General features: G+C 36.4%; 3 protein-coding genes across 5 annotated transcripts in view; all 3 read left to right on the forward strand.

Moving 5' to 3' along the window:
- The first annotated feature begins 417 nt into the window (after positions 1–417).
- Positions 418–5,797, forward strand: rsl1d1 (ribosomal L1 domain containing 1). Its single transcript, XM_079595745.1, has 9 exons — positions 418–603; positions 970–1,109; positions 1,207–1,345; positions 1,617–1,765; positions 4,437–4,538; positions 4,777–4,870; positions 5,035–5,160; positions 5,246–5,389; positions 5,501–5,797. The coding sequence occupies exons 1-9, from the start codon at positions 523–525 to the stop codon at positions 5,639–5,641; spliced, it is 1,116 nt and encodes a 371-aa protein (XP_079451871.1). The 5' UTR covers positions 418–522; the 3' UTR covers positions 5,642–5,797.
- Positions 5,798–9,918: 4,121 nt separating this feature from the next.
- Positions 9,919–11,473, forward strand: tnfrsf17 (TNF receptor superfamily member 17). The gene is made up of 3 exons (XM_079594380.1): positions 9,919–10,328; positions 10,540–10,813; positions 11,098–11,473. The coding sequence occupies exons 1-3, from the start codon at positions 10,056–10,058 to the stop codon at positions 11,337–11,339; spliced, it is 789 nt and encodes a 262-aa protein (XP_079450506.1). The 5' UTR covers positions 9,919–10,055; the 3' UTR covers positions 11,340–11,473.
- Positions 11,474–12,129: 656 nt separating this feature from the next.
- The window catches only part of snx29 (sorting nexin 29), a 121,795-nt gene continuing 109,308 nt past the window's right edge, over positions 12,130–24,616 (forward strand). For all 3 annotated transcript variants that reach the window (XM_079595732.1, XM_079595733.1, XM_079595734.1), the window contains exons 1-11: positions 12,130–12,537; positions 13,742–13,806; positions 14,372–14,424; positions 14,550–14,674; positions 17,318–17,498; positions 19,556–19,626; positions 19,740–19,994; positions 22,071–22,425; positions 23,989–24,113; positions 24,324–24,417; positions 24,508–24,590. In XM_079595732.1, coding sequence (XP_079451858.1) covers positions 12,531–12,537; positions 13,742–13,806; positions 14,372–14,424; positions 14,550–14,674; positions 17,318–17,498; positions 19,556–19,626; positions 19,740–19,994; positions 22,071–22,425; positions 23,989–24,113; positions 24,324–24,417; positions 24,508–24,590 — 1,414 coding nt within the window. In that variant the 5' untranslated portion in view covers positions 12,130–12,530. The remainder of the gene's footprint in view (positions 12,538–13,741; positions 13,807–14,371; positions 14,425–14,549; positions 14,675–17,317; positions 17,499–19,555; positions 19,627–19,739; positions 19,995–22,070; positions 22,426–23,988; positions 24,114–24,323; positions 24,418–24,507; positions 24,591–24,616) is intronic.

Here is a 24,616-nt window from a genome sequence, read left to right on the forward strand (position 1 = left end):
CCATTTTTGAAAGTTGTGAAAACATTATTGTAAAGTTATTCTTTTGCTATTTGAGCAAATGGAAACAAGAAATATATTTAATATAGTCTTTCATTCCCAACTATAAAAGTTTACCCAACTATGATGACTTTTGCTTCTGAGAAACCCTGAAAAGTGAAAAAGGTCAATGGTTTAATTAAAGCAGAATGAAACGCAGAAAATAATGTGCCACTGTGTCATTAATAATTGTTATTTTATTATTACACTTACACTTATAGTCCATTTTAAAATGTATATTTGTAAACTTATAAAAGTTAACAACAAATATTTGGGAAAATCTGTTTTCTAATCATTTTACATTTTTTATATTATTATTATAAATACGTTATAAAATAAAAAAATTACAGAATATAATATTTCACCATCCATTTGCTAGGTCTGCATGCAAATATTATTTTGTTGTGCTGCAGGAAAGTGACTAACTCATGAAGCATCCCACTAATACATTTTTCAAAATAAAAGTCTATGTGACGTTTACCGGAAATGCGCATGCGCCCTGTGCTTCCTCTACACACGTGCAGAATGGAGTCTCCACGAGATGAATTGGCTCTCGATCGGACCCAGGTAAATGAGCTATATTTGATAGTTTCCTCACATATTTGTTATGGTTTACTAATTTTGTTTGTGTGTATATTTCCGATTGGGTGTGTACCATGTCAAAATCTATTAACAAACAATGCTGCAAGTTAGTTAACTGCTTTACATGCGCGGCAACCAAATTGTCTTTGTATTTAGGTATTATGTATTATATTATGTTTGCGTTGACATGTTATGTATATGCCGAATGAAGTTGCATTGTTTATGACTATAACAATAACTCATTCTGTTTCTGACGTTGTTTCTGACTATAAAATTGACTGATTCTATGTCTTTTTCTGACGTTGGAAACGGTTTAAAAGACGATTAATTTAGTTCAAACATATATTACAGGTGAAGAAAGCTGCACAGGCATTACAGGCATATATAAAGAGCAGCTCCTCGTCCCAGAAACTCTTCCAAAATGAGGGTCAGGCCGTCTTCCTACTGTTTACTCACTGGAAAATCCCTAAGAAGGAGCAAACCATTCGCATGTAAGTGTTTCAAAGGGAAATTAATCCAGAGTCATTGATTTAGACATAATACATTTAAGTATGTTACTGTTCTTACCAAATGTGCTTTGTCCCATAGTCCTTTACCCCATGGAGTGAGGAAAGAAACCGGAGACGTGTGTCTCTTCACCAGAGATGAACCCAACATGACTTCAGAACAGACGGAGAGATTCTACAAGAAGTTACTCACTGAGAGAGGCTTCAAAAATGTCATAGAGGTAATTCATCTGTCTGATCCTTCAATGCTTTCAGCAATTATTATAGTTTACTAGATGCAAATGCATTTCAGCAAACCCTGTCCTTCGGTCTCAGTGCTGGTCGTGGGTTAAAAAGTGCTAAAGTACCTCAGAGTGTATCCAGACGAGTCTCCTCCTCTATTGGAACTTGTCTCTACAAACTTTGAAACAACCAAGCAGGGCCATTTTTACGTGACAGTATATATTGGAACATATTTAAAAGTACGTTTACATTTTTTTTCCCTCTTATTAGGTGATTCCCTTTAAGGTTTTGAAAACTGAGTATAAGCCGTTTGAAGCCAAGAGAAGACTGCTAGGCAACTTTGATTTGTTTCTGGCAGACGCACGTATTCGACGCAGGTTACCCTCCCACATTGGGAAACATTTCTATGAAAGGAAGAAGTAAGTTTGCATTTAAATACACAACAAAACAAAATGAAAAATAGTTTAGAATGGAGATGTATTGTATAGCCTACATTAGATATTTAAATGCTTAGTTTTATGATCAAAGCTCTTTTGTTTTTATTGTGGGGGGAAAAACAAATAATGCAATGCTTAGCATGATCTTTTTGAAAGAAATGTATGGATCACCCTGCTTCAGTTCAGAAAGTGTTCATCTTGAATTATTAATACCAATATAAAAGTTATTCTTATGTTTACTTTTTAAAAATCAGTATAAAGATTTTATAGCAAAGAGACACATGTACCACATTATAAAGGGGGATGTATTAGAATTAAATTAAAAGGCATTTTGCTTTCTAAAAAGTTTTGACTATCAATTGGGCATTTTTTAAAAGAGCCTGATTACATAAACAAAAGGCTCACCATTAAAAGCCTTGTCCCAAGCACTTCAACATAAATCACATATGTACAATTAGGGTTGCAAAATTCTGGGAATTTTCAAAGATTGAAACTTTCCATGGGAATAAAATTTTCAAAGTTGAGGGTTGGCTCTTCATAGGGATCTTAAATATAGTTGAGGAAAGTATATTTTTGCCTAATCTTGATTAAAACAAACAGATGCCATTCAAATACACTTGAATATCCATGCCATTCCTCAATCACATGCACATAGCACACTGCTTACTGCATGGCTATTGAGACCACACCCCCTACCAGCACTGTGCATGCCTCCATCACATGTACAGAAGCCCAACGCACAATACTATTGAAGGCACACATTTAAGCCTGTGGACTAAACAAAGTGAAGTAAGTTTTCTTACTTTAAGAAGAATATTATATTAATATTATGGGGAATATATATTTATTAAATGTTTAAATTGCAAGTATCACACACAAATGTATTTATCTAGTAGATAGCAAGCTGATAAGTTAGATGCTAAATAAGCTAGCATAACTTTATTTACCACATAAGGCAGATGCTAGCTACCTCATGTGGCTGTTTTTCTCTGCCTCCTGCAATATGTTTTGAAGATCATTCCAGTTGTTTAGCTAGCCTTACTATTTATATATCTGTTCATGCCATTGCATTAGTATTCTTACAAGCTCTTGTCTTATTTTACAGAAAAATGCCACGTTATTTCCAAAATTCCCCAGCTTAACTTCCCATGGAAATTTACCGGAAATTTTCCGCCCCTTTGCAACCCTATGTACAATACAGTAACCTAGTTTGAACTGGTGTAAGAGTCAATGTCTAAGCTAGTCCCGGACTAAAATGCATGTTTGAGCAGCAAAACATTTTTGTCTCGAGATACACACCAGTAATGTTTTTTTTTTCTAAGGCATGTTTATAAAAGCTACTTAATTGTCCTAATTGAACTAAGGCCTAATCCTGACTCAATTTAAACCCTGTCTGTGAAACCATATTATTTATCATACCATCATGTAATTTTTACACTCGTATGGCCTTTCTTAAAGAAACTTTCTTTATCAAAAACAAACAAACTAAAATGTTGATTGCTTTAAGTCTTTGGACAACATGACTTGTGTATAAAGAATCAAAATGCATGTGCCATAAATAAAATGGAATAGCCTATGCATAATAAAACTATTTTTATTAAACCATATTGTTGAAAAATAAGTGGTAGTTATTATTAATAATGCATCAATGTTTTTGAAAAAGAAACATCTGTAAATTTATTTTAGCTACTGTTTCAAATAAAAGCACTTACACATCATATTGCCATTCCCAATCATAGTTATTAATGTCGTCGTGCATTGCTATTTGAGCTGCATGCGCTGAAGGTAAGCGATTTACTACCACATTAATTAACTTAACCAAACGCTACCTATATGAATCACATATATATATATTCACAAAATAAACAATCCAATTTACAATTGCACAAAACAAAAGTCTCCGAATGCACAAGCGAACTTGACTTGAGCTAATCATGAAGGTGTTCAATTCTTTTACAGTAGTGTTCTCATTTTAATTATATGTAGGCTATATGATAGATTTGCTCTACTTATGTTGCGCTTAACTGTGTTTTCCTTTTATAATTGATTCCAACCATATATTAAGCGATTCAAAACCATCATGCTGAACAGAGCACTTCTAAAGTATCTCCGCTGATGCAGTGTTGTTTTTGGCAGCCCTTTTAGTTTTAGTCTTAGTCTTTTTAGTTTTAGTCACTTATAAACTTGATAGTTTTAGTCGACGAAAACACAAAAAGGTTTTAGTCAATTTTAGTAAAAAAAACAAAATAATTCGTTTTTCATCGTTGACGAAAACAACATTGCGCTGAAGGAAATAATCCATTATTTATTGGCTTTAATATATTGTCCTAATTTTCTTATCGGGGCAATAACATTAAAAATGAACGGATATCTGCATCCCCATTTGAAAATGACACCTCTACACTACTGACAATAGACAGTCTTTTTTTCAATGATCATTGTGAATGACATTCATTGAAGTTCTTGTTTACTTGTTGAACTTTTTGTAGTATGTTTTTATTTATTTTATTTTTGTCTGTTATTCACTCTTATTAATGTGTTTTGTATAATTGCATGTTTTATTTGATCTTATTCTTGTGAAGCGCTTCGAGATGCTACTTTTAAAGGCACTATAGAAAATAAAGTTTATAATTCTTCTTCTTCCTCTTGTCAGGGCTCCTCTGTCGGTGGATCTAGAGAGTAAAAATCTGGCCAGAAACATGGAGCTCCTCATTCAAGGCACCACCCTCTGCATCTCAAACAAAGGCTCCTGTTGGTATGAACATTTGATGTAGTTACAGTATGTAGAAGCACTGCAGCAAACCATTTCCTGCTTCATAACAGCTGGATGTGGGTTTAAAATGTGCAATAGTAACTCATAGTGTATCCAGACGGGTCTCCTCATCTGTTGGAACTTGTCCCTACAAACTATGAAACATGACATTATTTCTTCCTTTCCTTACAAAATCCAAAAATGTTTTCAGTTTCCCTGATTGTGTGATTTACCTTTGCAGCATGGCACGTGTAGCACATTCAAACATGACGGCAGATGAGATAGTCGAGAATGTTACCATGGCGGTTTCCACCATTTCAACAAAGTCAGCTACAGTGAGTAGAGCGGGTTAAGAGTTTTATGCATGTAACAGCCTGCTTTCTTTTCACAGTATCATTCGCTACCATTATTTCTTTGCATCTTCTTGTGTTTTTAATGGGATGTGTTTCTGTTCCCCAAGTTTTAACCTACAACCTCAAATCTTATGTTTCCCTCTCAGACAGGAAGAAACATTAAAATCATCCATTTGAAGAGTCAGAACTCAGTTGCGCTGCCCATCTACACCTCTGATTTGAGTCATCTTGCAGTGGTGGAGGAGGCCCAGAAGAAAGCTCATCCAACAAAGGTGAAGTTGCTTAAAGGCAAAACGGATGTGTCCAAAAATACTTCTGTAAAATGAGAAGGTATTTGTTTTACACTTTAATTTTTAGGGAGCACAAAAGAGGAAGAGGGAAAATAAGAAAAACGAAGTATCAGAGCCGATCACTAAAGAGACAGAGAAAGATGAAGACTGTGAGGAGGAAATACCACAGCTAGTGCCGATCGAGACGCCAACCAAAAAGCCAAAACGGGAGGTCAGTGTCTGCACATCTCACAAGGGACTGTTAGTAAAACCAGTATTTACACTGCATGGATGTTAAGGTAATAATGGTTTTGTATATATATATATATATTTTTTTTTACAGGTCATATCCAAAAAAGGATTGAAAAAAGCACCCAAGCCTGCTAGCAAAGGACTTAAGAAAACTGTAAAAGACAAAAAACTGGCCAAGAAAACAACAAAGGTCACAGGACGTGTTCTGAGACGAAAAGCTAAAACAAATTAATTAAATCTGAAATGCAATTAATGTACAGCTTTCTCATCCTGTCAACAATTTACGTGGAGATATATGGAACCAGATTTTGTAGTACACACTTGTAGTTGTTTATGTGGACATTTGTTCTGACAGATTAACAGTGAATTAAAATAATTCCAAATCTGATGATTGCTTTTGTGAATTCATTTAAATGAAGCCAGGATCTGGGTTTGTCAGCTTTGAGACAATGTTCTGTTTACAGTAGGTCTGTGTAATAATAAGTGTATTATATTACATGTTTAGCTAGACAATGTGTTGGACCAGCTGCTCTTCTGTTTGTGCTGCTGTTCCTGCTCACACTGGTTTGGAGTTCTTCCTCTTGGTTTGGTAATGGTCATCTGGCCACCAAGTCCCATGTGTTTTTAAATTTGAGATTTTTACCAAGATCATATTGTAGATCTTTCCTGTTTTGGTCAAAGACAGGTGTTTTGCATTGTCTTTTGAGACTATATTATTCTCTCATATTGACCGTATTAAGTTTCCTGGATGTACGTCTGAGGCTGATTACAACGAAAGGAACCAAGTAGTCTCAAAATACAAACAGAAGGCAAGTAAAAAGCTATTTTTTTTATGCTATCAACAATGTTTAGATGATATTGTTTAAGGGATAGCTTAGCCACAAATGAAAAATCGTGTACTTGCAATCGTACTGTTTCAAAACCACAATGACTGGCTTCTGTGGGACAAAGATATTTTAAGAAATATCTGTTTTAAGGTCCATCCAATAGAGATGAACCGTAGCCAACATTTTTAAGCATTTATCTTCTTTTGTGTTGAACAGTACGTTAGTTTTGGAGTGACATGAGGGTAAGTAAATGAGAGAATTTAAATTTTTGGGCAAACTATCCATTTCAGAAAGATACATTTAACTGCGGATTGTACAAAGTGAGTGACATTGACTTGTGTGTATTTGTTTGACAGTCAGGATGCACTCTGTGGCTCAGTGTGATTTAAGTGAAGATTTGACTCTGCAAACAGTTTCAATTCCAGTTGACCGTGTACCCAGAGACCCCAGTTGTTGGACTTGCTACCACAAACCCATCTTCATCTTGACCATTAGTGGGCTAGCATTGAGTGCTGGTTTGGTGGTCATCCTCAGCTCTAGTGGATTATTTGGAAGTAAGCTTAGAGACTTGATGCCTGTGAATGATGAAGTGGGCCCATTGTGTCTTTCAGTTGGGCTGATGTTTGCTGTGCTCTGTGTGGTCTGGATATCGATCATAAAAGAAAACGTGAAACACAAAAGGCAGATGATCTAGAATTAGAAAAACTTGCATGCAAATGTTATTTTGACTTGTCAGTCCATGTCTGTTATCTTGATGTATCTTCAGGTTTGTGATCCTGATAAAAGCATTGGTTTACAGCTGAACATCAAGGTTTATTCACTTCAGTGTACTTTGAACATCTGTACAAGTGTGCGTCATGTTTCACGCAGTGTGTACTTTTAGCACTAGTTTTCTTTAGATGCATCTGAATAGACGAGCTGGCGTCTAGCTACATGTTTCAATAAAGGGACACTAATATAAAATTACGGATATGGAGAAAAAGCATCCAGGAGTTGGACGTTGTAAATGTGCCTTTTGGTTTGCTGTTTTTCATGACATTTTTGGACTTTTTGTCCTCCTGGCTGGGGTGTTTTGGGATATCTTTTTCCATGACTTTTTAATATACGCTGGAGCTGTGATCATTTTCCTGAGTCTGATCTGGTGGGTGTTTTGGTACACTGGGAATATTGAAGTGCCTCCTGAAGAGCTGGAGGATGACATTGCTCAGTACAAACGCACTAAAGGAATTTCAGGAGTTATGCGTAAAGTCTCAAGCAGGCTCTCCAACGGACTGAGGAATTCCCTCAGGAGAAATGGAAGAATCAACACTCAGCCTGGAGGCTCTCATGAAAACCGCACAGCCAGGGCAGATCAACCGGTCACCATTGCCATGAGCTCCTATCTGAATACACAGCCAACTGAGACGGCCAACCACCTGAACAGAGATCCTTTAGTGATATAACATACAGGTAATACTAATAATGAAAGGTGTTTTAAAGAATATAAACTTGTATAATGCAATGGAAACCAGCTATCTTTCATGTTATCTATAATAGAAGTATGATCTTTTTTTATTTTCGTGCAACGTGTGACTGTTAATCATTTATGGCATTCTGGTCTTTTAGTGGAATCCTATTGGCCAAGGACAGAGAATCAAATAAGACTTATCTTTTGTACCACACAGCAAACTTTGCTCGACTTTCAGTGTCAGGCTCTGATTTGCATCTGTATTCCCAGAGTGCTCTGCGGGAAGACCCTCCTCTTCACAACTGCATTCACACTGCTTAGAAATGACTTGCCTTAAAGGATTAGTTCACTTTTAAAATGAAAATTCTGTCATCATATCTCACCCTTAAGTTGTTTCAAACCTGTATGAATTTCTTTCCTCTGCTGAACACAAATTAAGATATTTAGAAGAATGTCAGTAACCAGACAGTTTTTGGTTCCCATTGACTTCCATAGTAGGAAAAAAATATACTATGGAAGTCAATGGGAACCAAAAACTGTCTGGTTACTGACATTCTTCTAAATATCTTCCTTTGTGTTCAGCAGAGGAAAGAAATTCATACAGGTTTGAAACAACTTAAGGGTGAGTATATGATGACAGAATTTTCACTTTAAAAGTGAACTAATCCTTTAAGTGCTTTATAGATCATCATTGTTCTTCGGCTACATTCATGTATAATTGTTCATATATAAATATATTTAAAGATTGTTCTTTTAATCCAACTGGACTCAAATATTTTTCTATTATTTAATATATGGTAACGTTTTATAATATAATGGCTTTTTGTTAACATTAGTTGGCTAGTTAACTAATTAAGAATGGACAATACTTCAGAGCATTTGTTGATCAATTGTAATTTTAACATTTAGGAATGTATTTTTAAAAACCAAAGGTGTATTTAACATTTGTGGTAACTCTACAATATGGCTTTATTAGTTAACATTAGTTAAATACATTAGTTAAAGGGATAGTTCACTTTAAAATTAAAATTCTGTCATCATTTACTCACCCTCAAGTTGTTTCAAACCTGTATTCATTTATTTCTTCTGCTGAACACAAAGAAAGATATTTTGAAGAATGTCAGTAACCAAACAGTAGTCTACCCATTGACTTCCATAGTATTTTTTTTTTCCTACTATGGAAGTCAATGGGTACAGACTACTGTTTGGTTACTGACATTCTTCAAAATATCTTTCTTTGTGTTCAGCAGAAGAAATAAATGAATACAGGTTTGAAACAACTTGAGGGTGAGTAAATGATGACAGAATTTTAATTTTAAAGTGAACTATCCCTTTAACATGAACTAAGAATGAACAATGATTCTACAGCATTTATTTAGTAAATCTCAACATTTACTAATACATTATTAAAATCAAAACTTGTATTTGTTAACATTAGGTAATGCACTGTGAACAAGCATGAACAAACAACGAAAAGCTGGATTTATTAACTAACATTACCAAAGATGAATGAATATTGTAACAAGTGTATTGCTAATTGTTAGTTCATGATACATTAATGTACACGAATGAAACCTTATTGTAAAGTGTAACACATTTGTTAATGGAATGTGAACTAATATGAACAAACAATTACACTTTTACCAACTAACATAAAAACATTAATAATTGCTTTAAGATGTTGCTCATTGTTAGTTAGCTAATGCATTACTTATTGTTAACTTATACTTATAATATTATATAATATGCTTGATTTTTATTTGCTGGTTGTGTATTTGTGATATTTGTACTAATGTTGACAATGTCTAATAAGCAGTGCTTGGTTTTCGGTGTTATCAGGATAACAATATTTTGTTATGTATACAGACCATTGCAATTAAAATAATTTTAGAACATTTATTAGTCTATTATAGTTTTATTTGAAAAAGAACAAGGTCACTTCATTTTTAAAAAGCAAGGTTTTAAAAGGGTTTTTTTCCCCAGCGATGCCATGGAAAAAACATTTTTGTTTCCCCCAAGAAAAGATTTTTCTGAGTGTGAATAACATTTTAATAACCATTTAGAAACCATATTTTTCCAGCTTTTTGTGCATTGAAAAGGTTCCATTGATATTAAAGGTTCTTCTGAATTAGGAGTCTATTAAGATAAAACAAATGGTAGTATTAATAGTTATTTAACTAAACAAAAGTAGAAATGTGGGGGTTCGGTTTTGTGATGAAAAAAATGTGACTAATATAAACTGAACCCGAATGTAAAAGACAAAAGCGTCGCTGGCTCAGGGAAATCCCCTTCTTAAGACATATTTACATACTGGGCTTAATAAAGTGTTGACTGTTGTGTAAGTTCAGTGACCTCCAAAACCTCAGTGGAAGATGATTATCTTTATATGGCTGCTTTACATGATTATTTGTGCTGAGGGGAAATGTGCAAAGAATTATTATTACGATGGACTTCTTGAGGAGTGTCAACATTGCTCCATTAGATGCAACTCCCCACCAAATATTTGCAAACCATTTTGTACCTCAAGTAAGTATTGTTTTATTTCTGATTTAAAACTTTTTGACATTAGACTTGGCACATCACATAATTTTATGGATAAACATAACAGTAACAGTTATGGTAAGTTTACATACTCCTTGCAGAATCAATAAGTTGTCAATTTTTTAAACTGAGATTCAACCTGCCCTGAAAAGGCTATATAACATTATTTAATGTTCAATATGTATATATGTGTTCTACAAGACTCATTATACACAAATGATCTTGTGTATAAAGAATCAAGAGTAGGCCTTGTAGTATTTTGTCTTGTGAAATAATGTATATACATATAAATGCATAAAAATATCCATTCAATAGCTTCATGAGCGGAGTACAAAAAAATTCTGCAAAAGGTATGAAAACGTACCTTTCCTTAAAAGAACTGTATCAAAGTCCACAATGTATGTCTTATGTCTGTCTCTTATTCAGTGCCTTATTGTGTCCTTTTCAGTACCAGAAAATGAAGTTGAAAACAATCAAAATATTCGTTTCATTTTGATCGTGTTTTTTGTGTTCCTGGGAGCTTTCACCGCACTGACCATTATTCTGCGAGTTATACGCAGAAAAACCTGTAAGCCCATCATCATGAAAGGTATTTTGCTGAAAGAATTTTGATATGTTATGAATGTAGACAATTTGGTTCATATTTGAGTACATTGTGCATGCATTTGCTTAGTTTACTGTACTTGATTTTATGTTGTATGACACTACATAAATAATACAACAGAATAATATGTAATATAATAATATAGATTTTCATTTTAAATGCATTGTAAATGATATATCTAACTATACTTATACTAGTAGCCAGTATCTTATAATGACATTACTTGTGTGGCAAACAAATCCTTATGAAGTAAATGAATTATCTCACAGCGATAGGTCAAGAACAAAAGACATCTGACAGCGAGAGAGGTTCGGATGTCACAGAGCAATCTGAAGATGTGAATGAAGCTACAACTGATTTACCAGATGGATTGAATCAACATCACTACAACTCCAACCTGCCTCTTCCCTCCACTGAGGAAGGCACCACACTGCTGGTTACCGCAAAGACAGTACAGGCTTACCAGTGTACAACTGTCATATATGGAGAAGACCGCATGGAACTTGTATAACAGCAGCAGACTCTGAAAACTGCACACAATCTCACCATTACTCTGCCCAGACTGGATACAATTCTCATTGTCATTTGAAATGGACAGCTGGATGCACTAATAATGAACACAGGACTTGAACACAGGATGGCATTTGACTGTCAAAAGTGAACATCTCTGTTATTTAGGTGTAAGATATCAGTGAATGTAATACATTTTCAACATGCTTTATCCAAATGTTTTACGTCCGTTTCACTCTTACACATAGGCTATTTATCAATGCAAAACCAATACAAATGTATGCTGTGTCTTTGTTAAATTAAAATGTGTTAGTCTACTTCAATTGTAGTCTTATTACATAAGTATATGTAAATATACCTCAAGACGGGGGAAAAATGCATGATATTTTGCAAAAGGGATAGTTCACCCATGAAAATGAAATTGTTATTTACTCATATGTTTCCCCCTCCCAAACCCTGTAGCCTTTTATCTCTCTCTCTCTCAAAAAGATCTGCACAATATTCTCAGTCACCATTCACTTTCACTGTATGGAAAAAAAAGATGCAATGATGAGAAGGCGACGGATGTTGTAAGTTCCTAACATTCTGCCTAACATTTCCTTTTGTATTTCACGGAGGAAAGAAAATAATAGACAACAACACGAGGGTGAGTAGGCTAAATAAAGACAGTTTTCATTTTTGGGTGAACCGTCCCTTTAAATCAGACTTTCAAACTTACTAAAATGTCAGCAACCACTGTTGAACGACTTCTTTTATTTCTGTATTTTTGTAGCCTACTATAGTTTTGACCCACGTGACAATGTTGCTGTCACGTGACAGCAAGCCAATGTCATGTGACTGACACGAGCGGAGCTCTGTGCAGTGGCATTAGCGAGTTCTCGTTAGCACAACGATACAAGAGATTAACTGGGTAGAAACAGTTTACTTATGCTGGACAATAAACCCTTACGATATTCCATAAACAACGTCTTCATAGTTGTGATGCAGTAAACGGCTTTAAAGTGCTAATGGTGTCTGAGCTAGGCCTCGGTTGTACTGTACCGCTTAACTGTTCTGCAAATGAAACTATGGAGAACGATTTAAAATGTAAACAATGCTGTTAAATATCACTTGGGATTAATCTGGAACTTTTAGGGACCGACTCAACTGCGATTCATGTCGCTTGCCAAACCGTTTAATCGGGAATTTCAGAATGAACGGTGAGTTGCAAATGTGAGGTGAAATATTCCTGCTGTTAAATTGTTTATTTGTTTGCAACACAATTGTTATCCAATAATATTGTTTGTTAGGTAACTTAGTCTGAGGTTTCAAAACATTCAGTAGCAGCTATGTGTCACTGCGGTGGGAATATGTAAATCCTAGAGTAACGTTATGTCATAACGTTACACTTTAAAAACAAGTGAATTATAGGACCAAAATGTGATCTTTGTGATTACAGGCAATCGGCCTTTCTACAGTAGCTGGAACTATTTCTAAGTTCTTTATCCGCAGTTGTGACAGGTCATGTCAAATGTGTGACAGCATTTTAAGACTGATGTTTTCCAAACACTGTATATCAGATTCAAGGAGCAGAACTTACTGTTTTTGTGTGTGTGTGGGTGTGTGTAACGTTATAGATATATATAATACACTGCACGCTATTTGGATTTAAATAGTCAAATTCTTAAGAGTTTATAATTGAAACATTATTGCAGTGATTTATTGTGTTTCTAGCATGTTATATGTTTGGCAACAGTTCCTCTAAACCTAACTTTGATGGAGTGTGTAGCTTTTTATCTCTTAAACAACCATCTAGGAAGACACATCATGGCCATATATTTAAGGATGACAATGTCAAGATTTTTTAGGCTCAAATTGTAAAAGAATGTTTGGGAGGGAGCATGAAGAATCATTTTCACACATATTGGGATTTGATGGAGGAGACTTTAGAGTGATGGACTCTTACAATACAACATCTTGACCTGAAAATTATGCATCTCTTGATGGAAATAAATGTATATAAATGTGATGTTTTTTCCATCAAGAGGTGTATCAATTTGAACATGCTAGAAACATAATAATTACTGCTACAATGATGCAGTCATAAGCATTCATCAATCTTAAGCATATGCCTATTTAAATCCAGCAACTTTTTTTTGGCTGGGCAGGAATATATATGCAATATATATGTATGTGTGTGTATGAAGAAGGGATCAGATTAATATATTCAGATTGACAGTGCATACACCACTGAGAACTGCTGCATGATCTGTTTCTGTGCTGTCACATGACATGGCATAAGTTAATCATTGACAAACATTTCATGCACTGTGATTTTGATGTGTTTATTTTAAGTGTGCTTAAATTGTTAGCCTAAGTGAGGTCAATTCAACCAGTAATATTTCAGGACACTGTACCTTACAGGCGCGCAGCAAAATGACCTGAAAAGACAAAACCTGTTAGAGAGACTTCTTGATGCAGTTAAACAGGTACGGTGACATTGACTTGTTTAATTGACTATTAATAACTTATCTGTGCAAAATACTTCCTCTTTGACAATGCTGGCTTCAAACAATGAGGAAAGAAGTTGTTATCAAACAGGCCAGGGGAGACCATTAATGACAGAAATGATCATTTATTCTGCATGATAGTAATATCATATCTGTTTTAATCTATTGGGCTAGAAAGAAGTATAAAATCTTTTCGATTTTTTTTATTTATTATCAGGATGCCTTTCCTGAACGGACACTTGCACTGCTACATCATGCCCTATCAAGCCATGTTATTGTATTTTGAATGCAGGAAATTGTTTATTTTTCTCCCATTCGCCAGCTGTTGTATTTAGTGAGTTTAGTAACAATGGCAGATCAGAAGCTTAAATATTAATAATATTTATCCAGGTGCTCATGAAGGTGCAGCAATCCTTGAAAAATATATATAATGCATATAAAAGTTGAACATTTCCAACTGTTTGAATGATGTTAAGTATTTTTGTAATTAAAATAATGTCAAAGACTGACCATCCCTTGCTTTATACAATTATTATCTTCTCAGTGCCAAATTCGCTTTGGTGGCAGGAAGGAGATTGCCGCAGATTCTGATAGCAGGTGTGAAGAATACTCCATCCAAATATCACCTGTTTATGTTATGAATCTGAAATGGTTTGAGAAGATTATACTGAATCTTCTTTTATTTTGCTGATCTTTTGTCCTCCTTTGCTGTTTGTTTTCAGAGTCATATGCCTGTGTGCCCAGTTCGAAGCGGTACTTCAACACGGCTTGAGGAAAAGTCGCGGTTTAGCCCTCACAGCAGCCGCCATTAAACATGCTGCTGGATTTAGCAGTAAAACTGAAGCAGGTACCTTGTTTTCTGTCATATTCATCAATGTATGATTCTCAGAAAGAAGACCAGTGAAAATAAGTGTTTTTCCAAGCGTTTAACTCTTTGCGCTACTTAATGAGTTTGTCTTAGTTGGTACCCCTGAGAGAGATTGCCTGAGAGATTTCCCTAGTAACAAAGAACACATGCGGTCTTATGGGTTGTCCATAGAGGAAACAGATGCTTATGAATGCTCATACAGGAAAACCAGCTGCTGATACTGTTTATGAAACCAGATGGTTATGCAACAAGCCCTTTAAAAATGATAAAAAAGAGAAACATGGTTTTTCTGAGGTTAGTCTCTGCACCTGCTGTGGTTTTGAGCTGTTTAAAATTAACAGCAGAACTAAGAGTGATACTATGAATGCTGACGGTGAGTACTTTTAGTTTTTGAAGAGTAGAAAGTTGATTGCCATCCAGAAAATAGTGGGGAATTTTGAGTGATGTTATAAGATTCTGAGATATAAATAATGTACTTGAACTTTAGTCGAAACTGAACATGGTTGAAAAAAATTCACTGTTGAATGAGTTCATGCATAAACTATTGTCAAGTTTTATCTTGAGGATGTTTCTTCCCGCTGTACATATATATATATATATACGTATATATCCTACGTACTGTATATATACAGGTGAAACTTGAAAAAATATAATATTGTGCAAAAGTTAATTTATTTCAGTAATTCAACTTAAAAGGTGAAACTAATATATGATATAGATTCATTACCCAAACCAAGTACTGAGTACATATGCATTATTATACTTTTCAGAGGGACAACATTTCTGTATTTAAAATCCTTTTTTTTATTGATTTCATGTAATATTCTAATTTTCTGAGATTTCGAATTTGGGGTTTTCGTAAGCTGTAAGCCATAATCATCAAAATTATAACAAATAAAGGCTTGAAATATTTCACTTTGCAACATTGTTGCTATATGTTTCTATATATTATTTCTCTCTCTCTCTCTCTCTCTCTCTCTCTCTCTCTCTCTCTCTCTCTCTCTCTCTCTCTCTCACACACACACACACACACACACACACACACACACACACACACACACACACACACACACACACACACACACACACACACACACACACACACACACACACAGACAGACATACTCATTAATACATTAATTCAGGTAGGATGCATTGAATTGATCAAAAGTGACAGTAAAAACATTTATAATGTTACAAAACATTTCAGTTTCAATTAAATGCTGTTTATTTTCTGTTTTCTACATTAATAATAATAATTAATATTTTGTGAGCCTCAAATCAGCATATTAGAATTATTTCTAAAAGATCACGTGACACTGAAGACTGGAGTAATGCCTGTTTCTTTTTCATTACAGGAATAAAAGACATTTGAAAAAAAAAATCATATATATCAAAACATAGATATATTTTTAATTTGTAATAATATTACATTTTTTATCAAATAAATGCAGCCTTGGTGAGCATTAAAAAAAAACTTCTTTCAAAGTATCTCACTGAGCCCATACCTTTAAATGGTATTGAATATGTAAATCTGGGCTGTGAAACGATTAATCGCATCCAAAATAAAAGTTTGTGTTTACATAATAAATGTGCGTGTACTGTGTATAATTATTTTGTTTATATAAATACACACACATGCTCTGTATATTTACATGTATATACTGTATATAGATTTATATTTAATTTATATTATATATAAATATTTTATATATAAAATAACACATTTTTCTTAAATATATACATGCATGTGTGTGTATTTATATACAAAATAATTATACACAGTACACACACACATTTATTATGTAATCACAAACTTTTATTTTGGATGCGATTGATGCCACAGTCTAATCTGTCCCGGCACAGCTTCATAATGTATTTTTACGTTGGGTTTTGCAACATTTGGTTTGGCATCTGTCAAACCAACTAAAACCAAAAGCATCTATATAGTCTGTTGCCCCCCACAGTCTCACAAAATCCCATGGTGGGAAACACTTTTAGCTGTTAATAATATTAAAGTTAATAAGTAAGTTCAGTTATTTACATTATTATTATTTCAGTTATTTACATTATTATTTTGCAAGTAAAATGATCACATCAGAACCCACAGCCCAGATCTCTAAACACTAGGCTGTGAAGTCCAGACGAGTATGACTACCTGAGCCCTAAGTGACCATTTAAAAACATTTAAAACATTTAACATTAAAAAAATGGTTACATACAGACAGCTGAACAAGTTCACTCTCAGACTAGAGAAATGTTCTTTTGATCCAAACTGAGGCTAAAACCAGCAATGGATAAAATAAAATAAAAATCTAAAATGTCCAAAGGAATATGAATACAGAAAGAAAAGTTTCAACTGGTCTTCTACTCAGTGTTGTGATTTTATGTAGTTATTTGTTTTTTTGTTGCAGTGAAAACATTTATTTGAATTTTCTTTTCTCTCAACCATGAGGATTTTAAGAATAAGTCTCGCTGACCTTTTCTTTACCTCCTAAATTCTGATTCACAAAATGACCTCCTTATATAACTCCTTATATAACTTGATATTATATATCTCTATTCTCTATAATGGGGAACTGAGAACATTGCAGTTCAAACAGACTCTCTTGTGTGTTTCAGAGCTGACGTTCTGGTTTTATGTGAAGGAGCACCTCAACCGTCATGAGTTGCAGCGCTTCTACTCTCTGCGGAATATCACATCTGAGCTGGGCCGGGGTCGGGCATGGCTTCGCTGTGCTCTGAACGAACACTCGCTAGAGCGTTATCTACACATGTTGCTGGCAGATAATGCCCGTCTTGGGTAAAGACACCCATGATTCTCGGTTTTGATGTCTTTTTTGTTTATTGTCCTTGTTTTTCATTACATATCACTAAAGGTCCATTTACACCGCCAGTGACTCACAGTGACAAAGTTACATGATCCAATTAATTTAAATAGAGAACTGGCTGGTGATGGGAAGTTCGGTAGAATATAATTAAAATGTTACTTGTTTAAGGGTAACTGTTGCCAAAATTGAACATAGGCTCTTTTTGTTAAACCCGAGTTAAACTTTCGTGTAAAAGCGTAATTAGAATGGAAACGCCACTTTTAAGATTGACCATATTTTCCTTTTAGCTCAAAATACCTTTTGAATGGGAGTGCTAGGGGCACTTCTATGATAGCATCAAAAACGCTATTTTTAAAACACTAAGGAGGCTCGACACAACATAAAACTGCTCGAAGTATCACCAGGGGCTCTACACGTGAACTTGAGCATTGACTACATTGTTTGTGTACACAAAGTTTACTAAAAAGAAAGGTTTTGTACGACTCGCTTTATCAGTTAGTGTTTCCTGTGGCTGGAATTGTGTCAGTCAAAAGTAGTGGATCTCCGAATGCAACGTAACATGAGGAGAGTAAAGATGGAAAGCTCCTAAAGCTTGTCTCCATATACATTCTAAGTGTTTAAGTTTTCATGCTTTTCATTAGAATCGTCGGGCCGATCAGGGCGAGCCTTGGTGATGTCTTCTGAAGTCTTCAGGTCCGAGTCGTTCGACAGCCAACTCTTCATTACCACATTCAATGTAATGGAAAAGAACCATCATGACAGAAATTCACAAATGTATTAATTGTAAGAAATTTGAGACCAAAAACGCATCACTTAACTGTAAAAGTAAAAAAACAAACAAACTATGCGCTTGTTTGTAACCTTACAAACCTGCATTTACTCTTACAGTTGGGAATTATTTACTAATTTCTGCATCCAATACGGCTGTCACGTCACGTAACAAAAGAACAAACGACTCAGACCCGAAGATTCGGGAAGGTAACTAATCATTTCTTTTTCAGGAGCAGACTGCAATGCCTTAGCCTATGGGGCTGTCACGTGATGAACGAGCGACTCGGACCCGGTGGCTGCGTTCGAAATCGCACACTCTTTTGAGTAGTTGCTTATTTTAAATACTTCACAACTGTTTTAAAAAAACTATGTTCTATATAGTATGAATGTAATCTGGACTTTCCTACATTCGCCATGTTGTCATTATCATGTGACCTACTGTACCAGTGCCAGTTGCGTCACTTCACTGCCATCCACGAATCTTTTTCCATGCCCTCACGGAATAGTAAAGTGTTTATCGTATGCACACTTCAGAATCCCGGGTCATCTGGGTACTTTTTGCCTACTCTTTTATGAGTACTGTGAATTCGGACATACTTTTTTTGTCACATACACTTTTCGCCTACTATATAGTAGTATGCGATTTCAGATGCAGCCAAAGACTTTCCTGTACAGAACCCATAGGATGTTGCGCATGTGCAGACCACACAAAATGAATGAATCACTCCCTGAGACAACTCGTTGTTCCCGAGTCATATTAAAGACTCGTTCGAATCGTTCATGATCGGCCCATCTGTAGAACTGGTGATTTCTGGCGACACGAGCAAATTGATCATTGAACTTTATGCAAATGAAGAGAGGAGATGAGTGGAGTGAGTCAGTGGAGCGCATGTTATCCATCAGTCACTACATCCTGTAGTATATTGTTGGCGACAAGATAGAGAAGTTTATTTTAGCAGTTAACAACTTCCCAGACCTCATCCAGCCGCAGTTTCTGCACCAGACAGTGGTACTCGCCGTGCTCACTCCAAGCCTGAATGGTATCGTGAACCCAGATAGACAGACGCTTTCGCCACTTATAAATAGCTGATGAAAAAGAGCATTTGTTTCTCGTTCATCTTTAATATTAAGCATTTATGTACTGATTCCATTTATATTTAGTCTTTTCCCTCTAAAGTCTCTGGCGGTGTGAACGGGGCTTAAGACTTCTAACTTGTGTGAAAATAAATGAATGTTCATATTTCTCGCTCATATATAGTGCCTTCTATGAAGACTGGGCTTTTGTCCTGGATGAGGAGAGAGCCAGTATGCTGCCCACTATGGCTGCAGGTGATATTACTATAAGATATTTGCCATTTGCTTCTGTCAGTTAGCACAACGTTGTAAAGTGTAGCTAGGCATCCTTCCTTGTACAAGTGTCAATGCATTGTATGTGTCATCAGGGCTCAATTCCATCCTGTTTGCCATCAACATTGACAACACGGACCTAAATGGCCAGGCCCGTGGGGGGCCGACTGTCTCCCACCTGCTTAAGGAGTCCACACAGGGCATGAGCAGTTTGTGGAAAGAGTCTACTCAAGGTGTCAGCACACTTCTGCGGGAAATCGGCACTGCCACTGCAGTGGTTCCTGGTTTCATCCCTCGCTCCGATGCTCCATCAGACCCACTGCCTGTCTTGCCCCGCAGCACTTCTGCAGGTTCTTGAGTCACATACTATATCAAAATTATATGCAAACATTTTACTTTTTGGGGTACAATAGCTCGTCACTGTGGTTGTAACCTTAAAGAGACAAATTTGTACCTTATTACTACTCTAAGGTACAAATATGCACCTTGAGGGTAGATATGTGCCCTTAAGGCCACTATATACTCACTGTGAAGTTCTTTTCTGTTTTTCACTTGGGGGTAAAAAGAAGTTTGACATACTTTTGTACTGTTAGTGAATATCCCAACGCCGCCCACGTTGCTGAGAGCGGCATTTAGATGAATATGTAAATATGTGCTGCAAGCTTTTCTATCTGAAACAAAATAAACACACAAGAAAGTATCCGATCATAGCGATGTGGATATGTTTGCACAAGCTCTGCAGTTTACATGCGTCATTTCACGTTTATTCATATAGGACTTTATACAATTAATTGCTGTAAGGCATGAAAGAATAGTGTCAGTGTCGCTTTCAATTAGAATTACAACCTTTATTTATACTATAAAGCGGCTCTCCAGTGTGTTCATGTTTTTACTTGCGTCTGACCGTGACAGACTGAAGGCGTAAGGAATGAAAGCAGAGCCCCAAAACACACCTACTTATTATGTAATCGCTACAAACCAATGGAACCAGGTGTTTACCATCCAGAGCAAAATTTTCCTCATAGTTCGCTTTGGAAAGATGTTTCGAACGCCTAAAACAAACTCCAAACGAACTTAATTTTTGCCTGATTTTCTTCAAAATGACATCAAACGGGTTCTTCGATTTTGCTTCAAGTTTATCGGGTGTACCTGTAAGTTACGACTATGACTTGCTTTTCGGTGTAAAGGTACAGTAAAGATGTCCCTTTATGGGTACTACCCCACTGCCATGCTGTTGTATCCTTAAAGGAACACTTCACCCATTTGCATTAGACTTTGTATCTTTAGAAACCCAGTCACATTTTCGAATGGTCATGGTTTATTCCCTTATTTTCCCCTGAGATGGGAGAAATAAGGATTTAAGTGTTCCACTTCCTGCTTTTTTATGACGCAAAAATCGTCATTTTGCGTCATAAAAAGCAGGAAGTCCAATTTCTTTGAATAAGGGTAAGACTACAAACACTAGCTCATCATTTATCCAGTAGAAGGCGCTGTTCTGCGTGTTTTCAACCCGCCCATAGAGGGATCTCACTCACAGAATGTACATATAGTGTCAGCCATTCTTTATTTGGAAGCTAAGCTAACAGTTTCTTATTCTGTGGAGAAAGCTGAGTAGTAGCGGTGACCATCCTCTTTTTCCCGGACATGTCCGGCCGTCGAGATCGTCCAAAATGTCCGGGATTCGGCTTTTGCTTTCTGCAGTCGCATTCATAGTTTACATGCACACCTTTTGTTTCAATCTAACTGAATTCATTTCGATTGGTGAATCTGAATGTAGTGTTTACATGAACGCTAAACAAGTGATCGTTTGATGTGCGTTTTAACATTGCTAGGAAAATTCCCGCTCCTCCGTGAGAGATACGAGACCGGTGCGTCTCACAGGCGCCGGCGCCACTCATCAGTAATCACGCCACCGGCCTCGCATCGTTCTCCAAGGCCGTCAGTCTCGTTCCTGCTCGTCACAGTAAACATGAGGAATGGCGACTGAAGAACGCAAAAGCCGAATCCTGGACATTTTGGGCGACATCAAAATACTGGGCAGACTCACGGAGACTCACTAGTAGCATAGCCTTGTTGTTTACTGCGATCTCTTACCGGTAGGCGTGGCCTCCTAGGGCAGCGAAGCAAGTGCATTCTGGGAGTTGTTGTCTTTCATCCCCATAAGCCAAAAATACATTTTCTGGCTTTTCTCAGTCTAGAAGGCTTCAAATTCAAAAATAATTTCACATTTCTTCTACATAAATTACCCATTTTAAATACACATTCATCTTTCCAGAGGTGAAGTGTTCCTTTAAATATATTATAATCTTCTTCTAAATGTCCTGTTCTTCTTCTAATAAATATTACTATGGTATATTCAATTGATGACTGAGATTCAGTTGCCATTGTTTAGTTACCCTTATATTATTGATTTAATTGCATTTTAGATTCCGGTTTAAGAAAAGAGCGTCGACGTAAAAAGAAGATCACAAACATAATCTCGTTTGACGATGACGTGGGTGCGGAAGATGAGGACGAGGCTGGTGAGGACGTTGTGAGGAGTCTCAGGAAGAGTACGATGGGTCATATGAGTTCTGAGGAGGCTCTGGACCCTCCGGACTCTACCTCTCCCATTCATAACGGCCTGACTGAGCCTGGGATTGTGAGCTGGTGCGAAACGCCCACACAGAATGGAGTGCTGCCCGATACCAAGAGCATTGACAATGAGGAGGAGGAAGAGGATGACATTTATGGAAAGAGCAGACAGGAGCCCCCAGAAGAGGATCATGGGAATGGGGAACGGTGAGTTTACTTAAAGGCTGTTCTTGAAATCGACCTCTATACCATTAAGTAGGGCATTATTTGAGGGGACAGCCATTTGTAGTGGTGTGTGTCCGAAACCATATGAATACACTCATTCAATCTGATAATGCACCTCAATAACGAGTGTACAGCTGATGTACACTCAATGGCCAGAAAATACCCATAATGCACTGTGAAGGTCGTGCTGAATAAATTCCCGGGCCTCGCCAGAAGATGGCGCCCGCAGCCGAATTATTCATCCACCCATTTTCGAAAAACCATACAGGTATAAATTCCTTTTTAATTGATTATTAAATTGTTTAATTAAAGGTATAGCGGAGGATTTTCTTTTTCCGGGTGGGTAGCCTATACTATTGGTCCACCTAAGTGTCAATCATTCTGGTGATATGTTTACGTAAGGCCGTCGTATGTGCTCGTCCCTATGTAGTTTTCGCTTTTTACGCATGCGCACTTTCAGGTGTATTATGTGTGATGAGTTACGGTTTCAGCCATTCCTTTGAAAATGGCTGAGGGTCGAAAAAGAGAAAAAATGTATACGAAGTGTATGATAAGAAGAGAAAGGCCGCAGAATATAGAAACAAGACCAGAGTGATTTTGGGTGAATATTTCACACGCTATCATTCTACTGGACAGGTAAAGTTGGTCATGCTATTTGGAGAAATCCATTTAAAACCACTGCTAGTAAAAGTTAATGTAAGCTATGATTAGCGATGCTAGCCCTTTAATAGGTGTTCCCTCTCGGGAGCAAATAGAGTGTTGCGTATGTGCATTTAAAAAAAAAATTGGAGAGGGCGGGTCTTTTCTAAAATTAGGAAAGATCCTCCGCTATACCTTTAAGGTTTATACATGTTAGTTTACATGACAGAATTCAAGAATAATATTTTCATTACTACTGGAGCTGCCAGTATGCTACATTTCAAATGATTATTAAACGGGAAGCACAAACTATGTACATTCAGTGTCTGAATTCACTCACTCATTTTCATTCAATACTTCAAGTGGACTATATTGGCGGAGTAATGTAGGGAAGAGTGAATGAGGGTATAGGGGGCGATTTCGAACAGCTAAAGTCTTGCTTTAATTGTTGAAATAGTGAATCTCACTATTGCCTATAGTTATGTATTTGATAATTGCATTTCTGTCTACAGATCCACCTAAATATTACACAATGCACCTTTAATAAACATCAGGATGTAGTGAGACTTCAACTGAATTGACAATTAAAAATAGCTTTATTAACTTTTATAGCTTAAGAGACTTTCAAAAATCAATCAAAAAAATCTAAATCGAATCAGAGACATTACATGTCACATCGGTGTCACATGTCTTTACGGGATCTTTACGGGTTGTGTGTGAACGCACGCACAGATTCCGAAAAAATTACAGGCAGTGTGAATGAACCAAAATCAAACAATCCCGGGACACATTATCTGTGTTTTTTTCTGGAATCTCTGTGTGAAAGGGGCTCATGTAACATATGTAACAATGACACTGTAAAATGTTACCAAATAAGGTTTGATTATAACATTCTGCTCTGCATAGGATGGTTGTGGGGAGTTTATCCAGTGTTTCCACATGGAGTCCAAGGCAAATCATCGCAGATAATGACAATGACAACTCGCACATTCTCATACCTCTGGCCTCCAGCGAGCCCTACACACAACAAGGTCAGACCCACATTCTGTCAGACACTGTGCTCATTCAAGGACATCTTGCTGTGTTTTCATGTTCTTGTCCACATAGACGTGGCTGGCATTTTGATGTCGTCTTATAGTTCTAATGGATGTGTTTAACTTAAATGTAGCACTGTTTAATTGAGTGTGTAATGTGCGAGTATAATACTGGCATGGAGAAATGTGCTATTTTTGTACTTTCAGCTGGTAGTTCAGTTGAAAATGTCGAATTTCATGGACAGAAGGAGAGCTCAAGCCCACCAACTGACAGTGAAAAACAAAGCCAACTCCAATTTAGGTATCTGATACAAAAGAGCACTTTTTTTTTTTTTAAATGAGATTTTCTTTGAAAAATAATGCCTATTGTCTGTGTTATTGGCTGTCTTAGCATGGAGCCCGACTCACCAGCGCAGATTTCTCCCGTGACCAGTGTTCTGCCGACCCCTGGCCTTCCCGAGTCCATGACCATTGGTGAGTCGACCTAAGATATCATTGTC

This window comes from Phoxinus phoxinus, assembly GCF_949152265.1.
Source record: "Phoxinus phoxinus genome assembly, chromosome: 21".
NCBI lineage: Eukaryota > Metazoa > Chordata > Actinopteri > Cypriniformes > Leuciscidae > Phoxinus > Phoxinus phoxinus.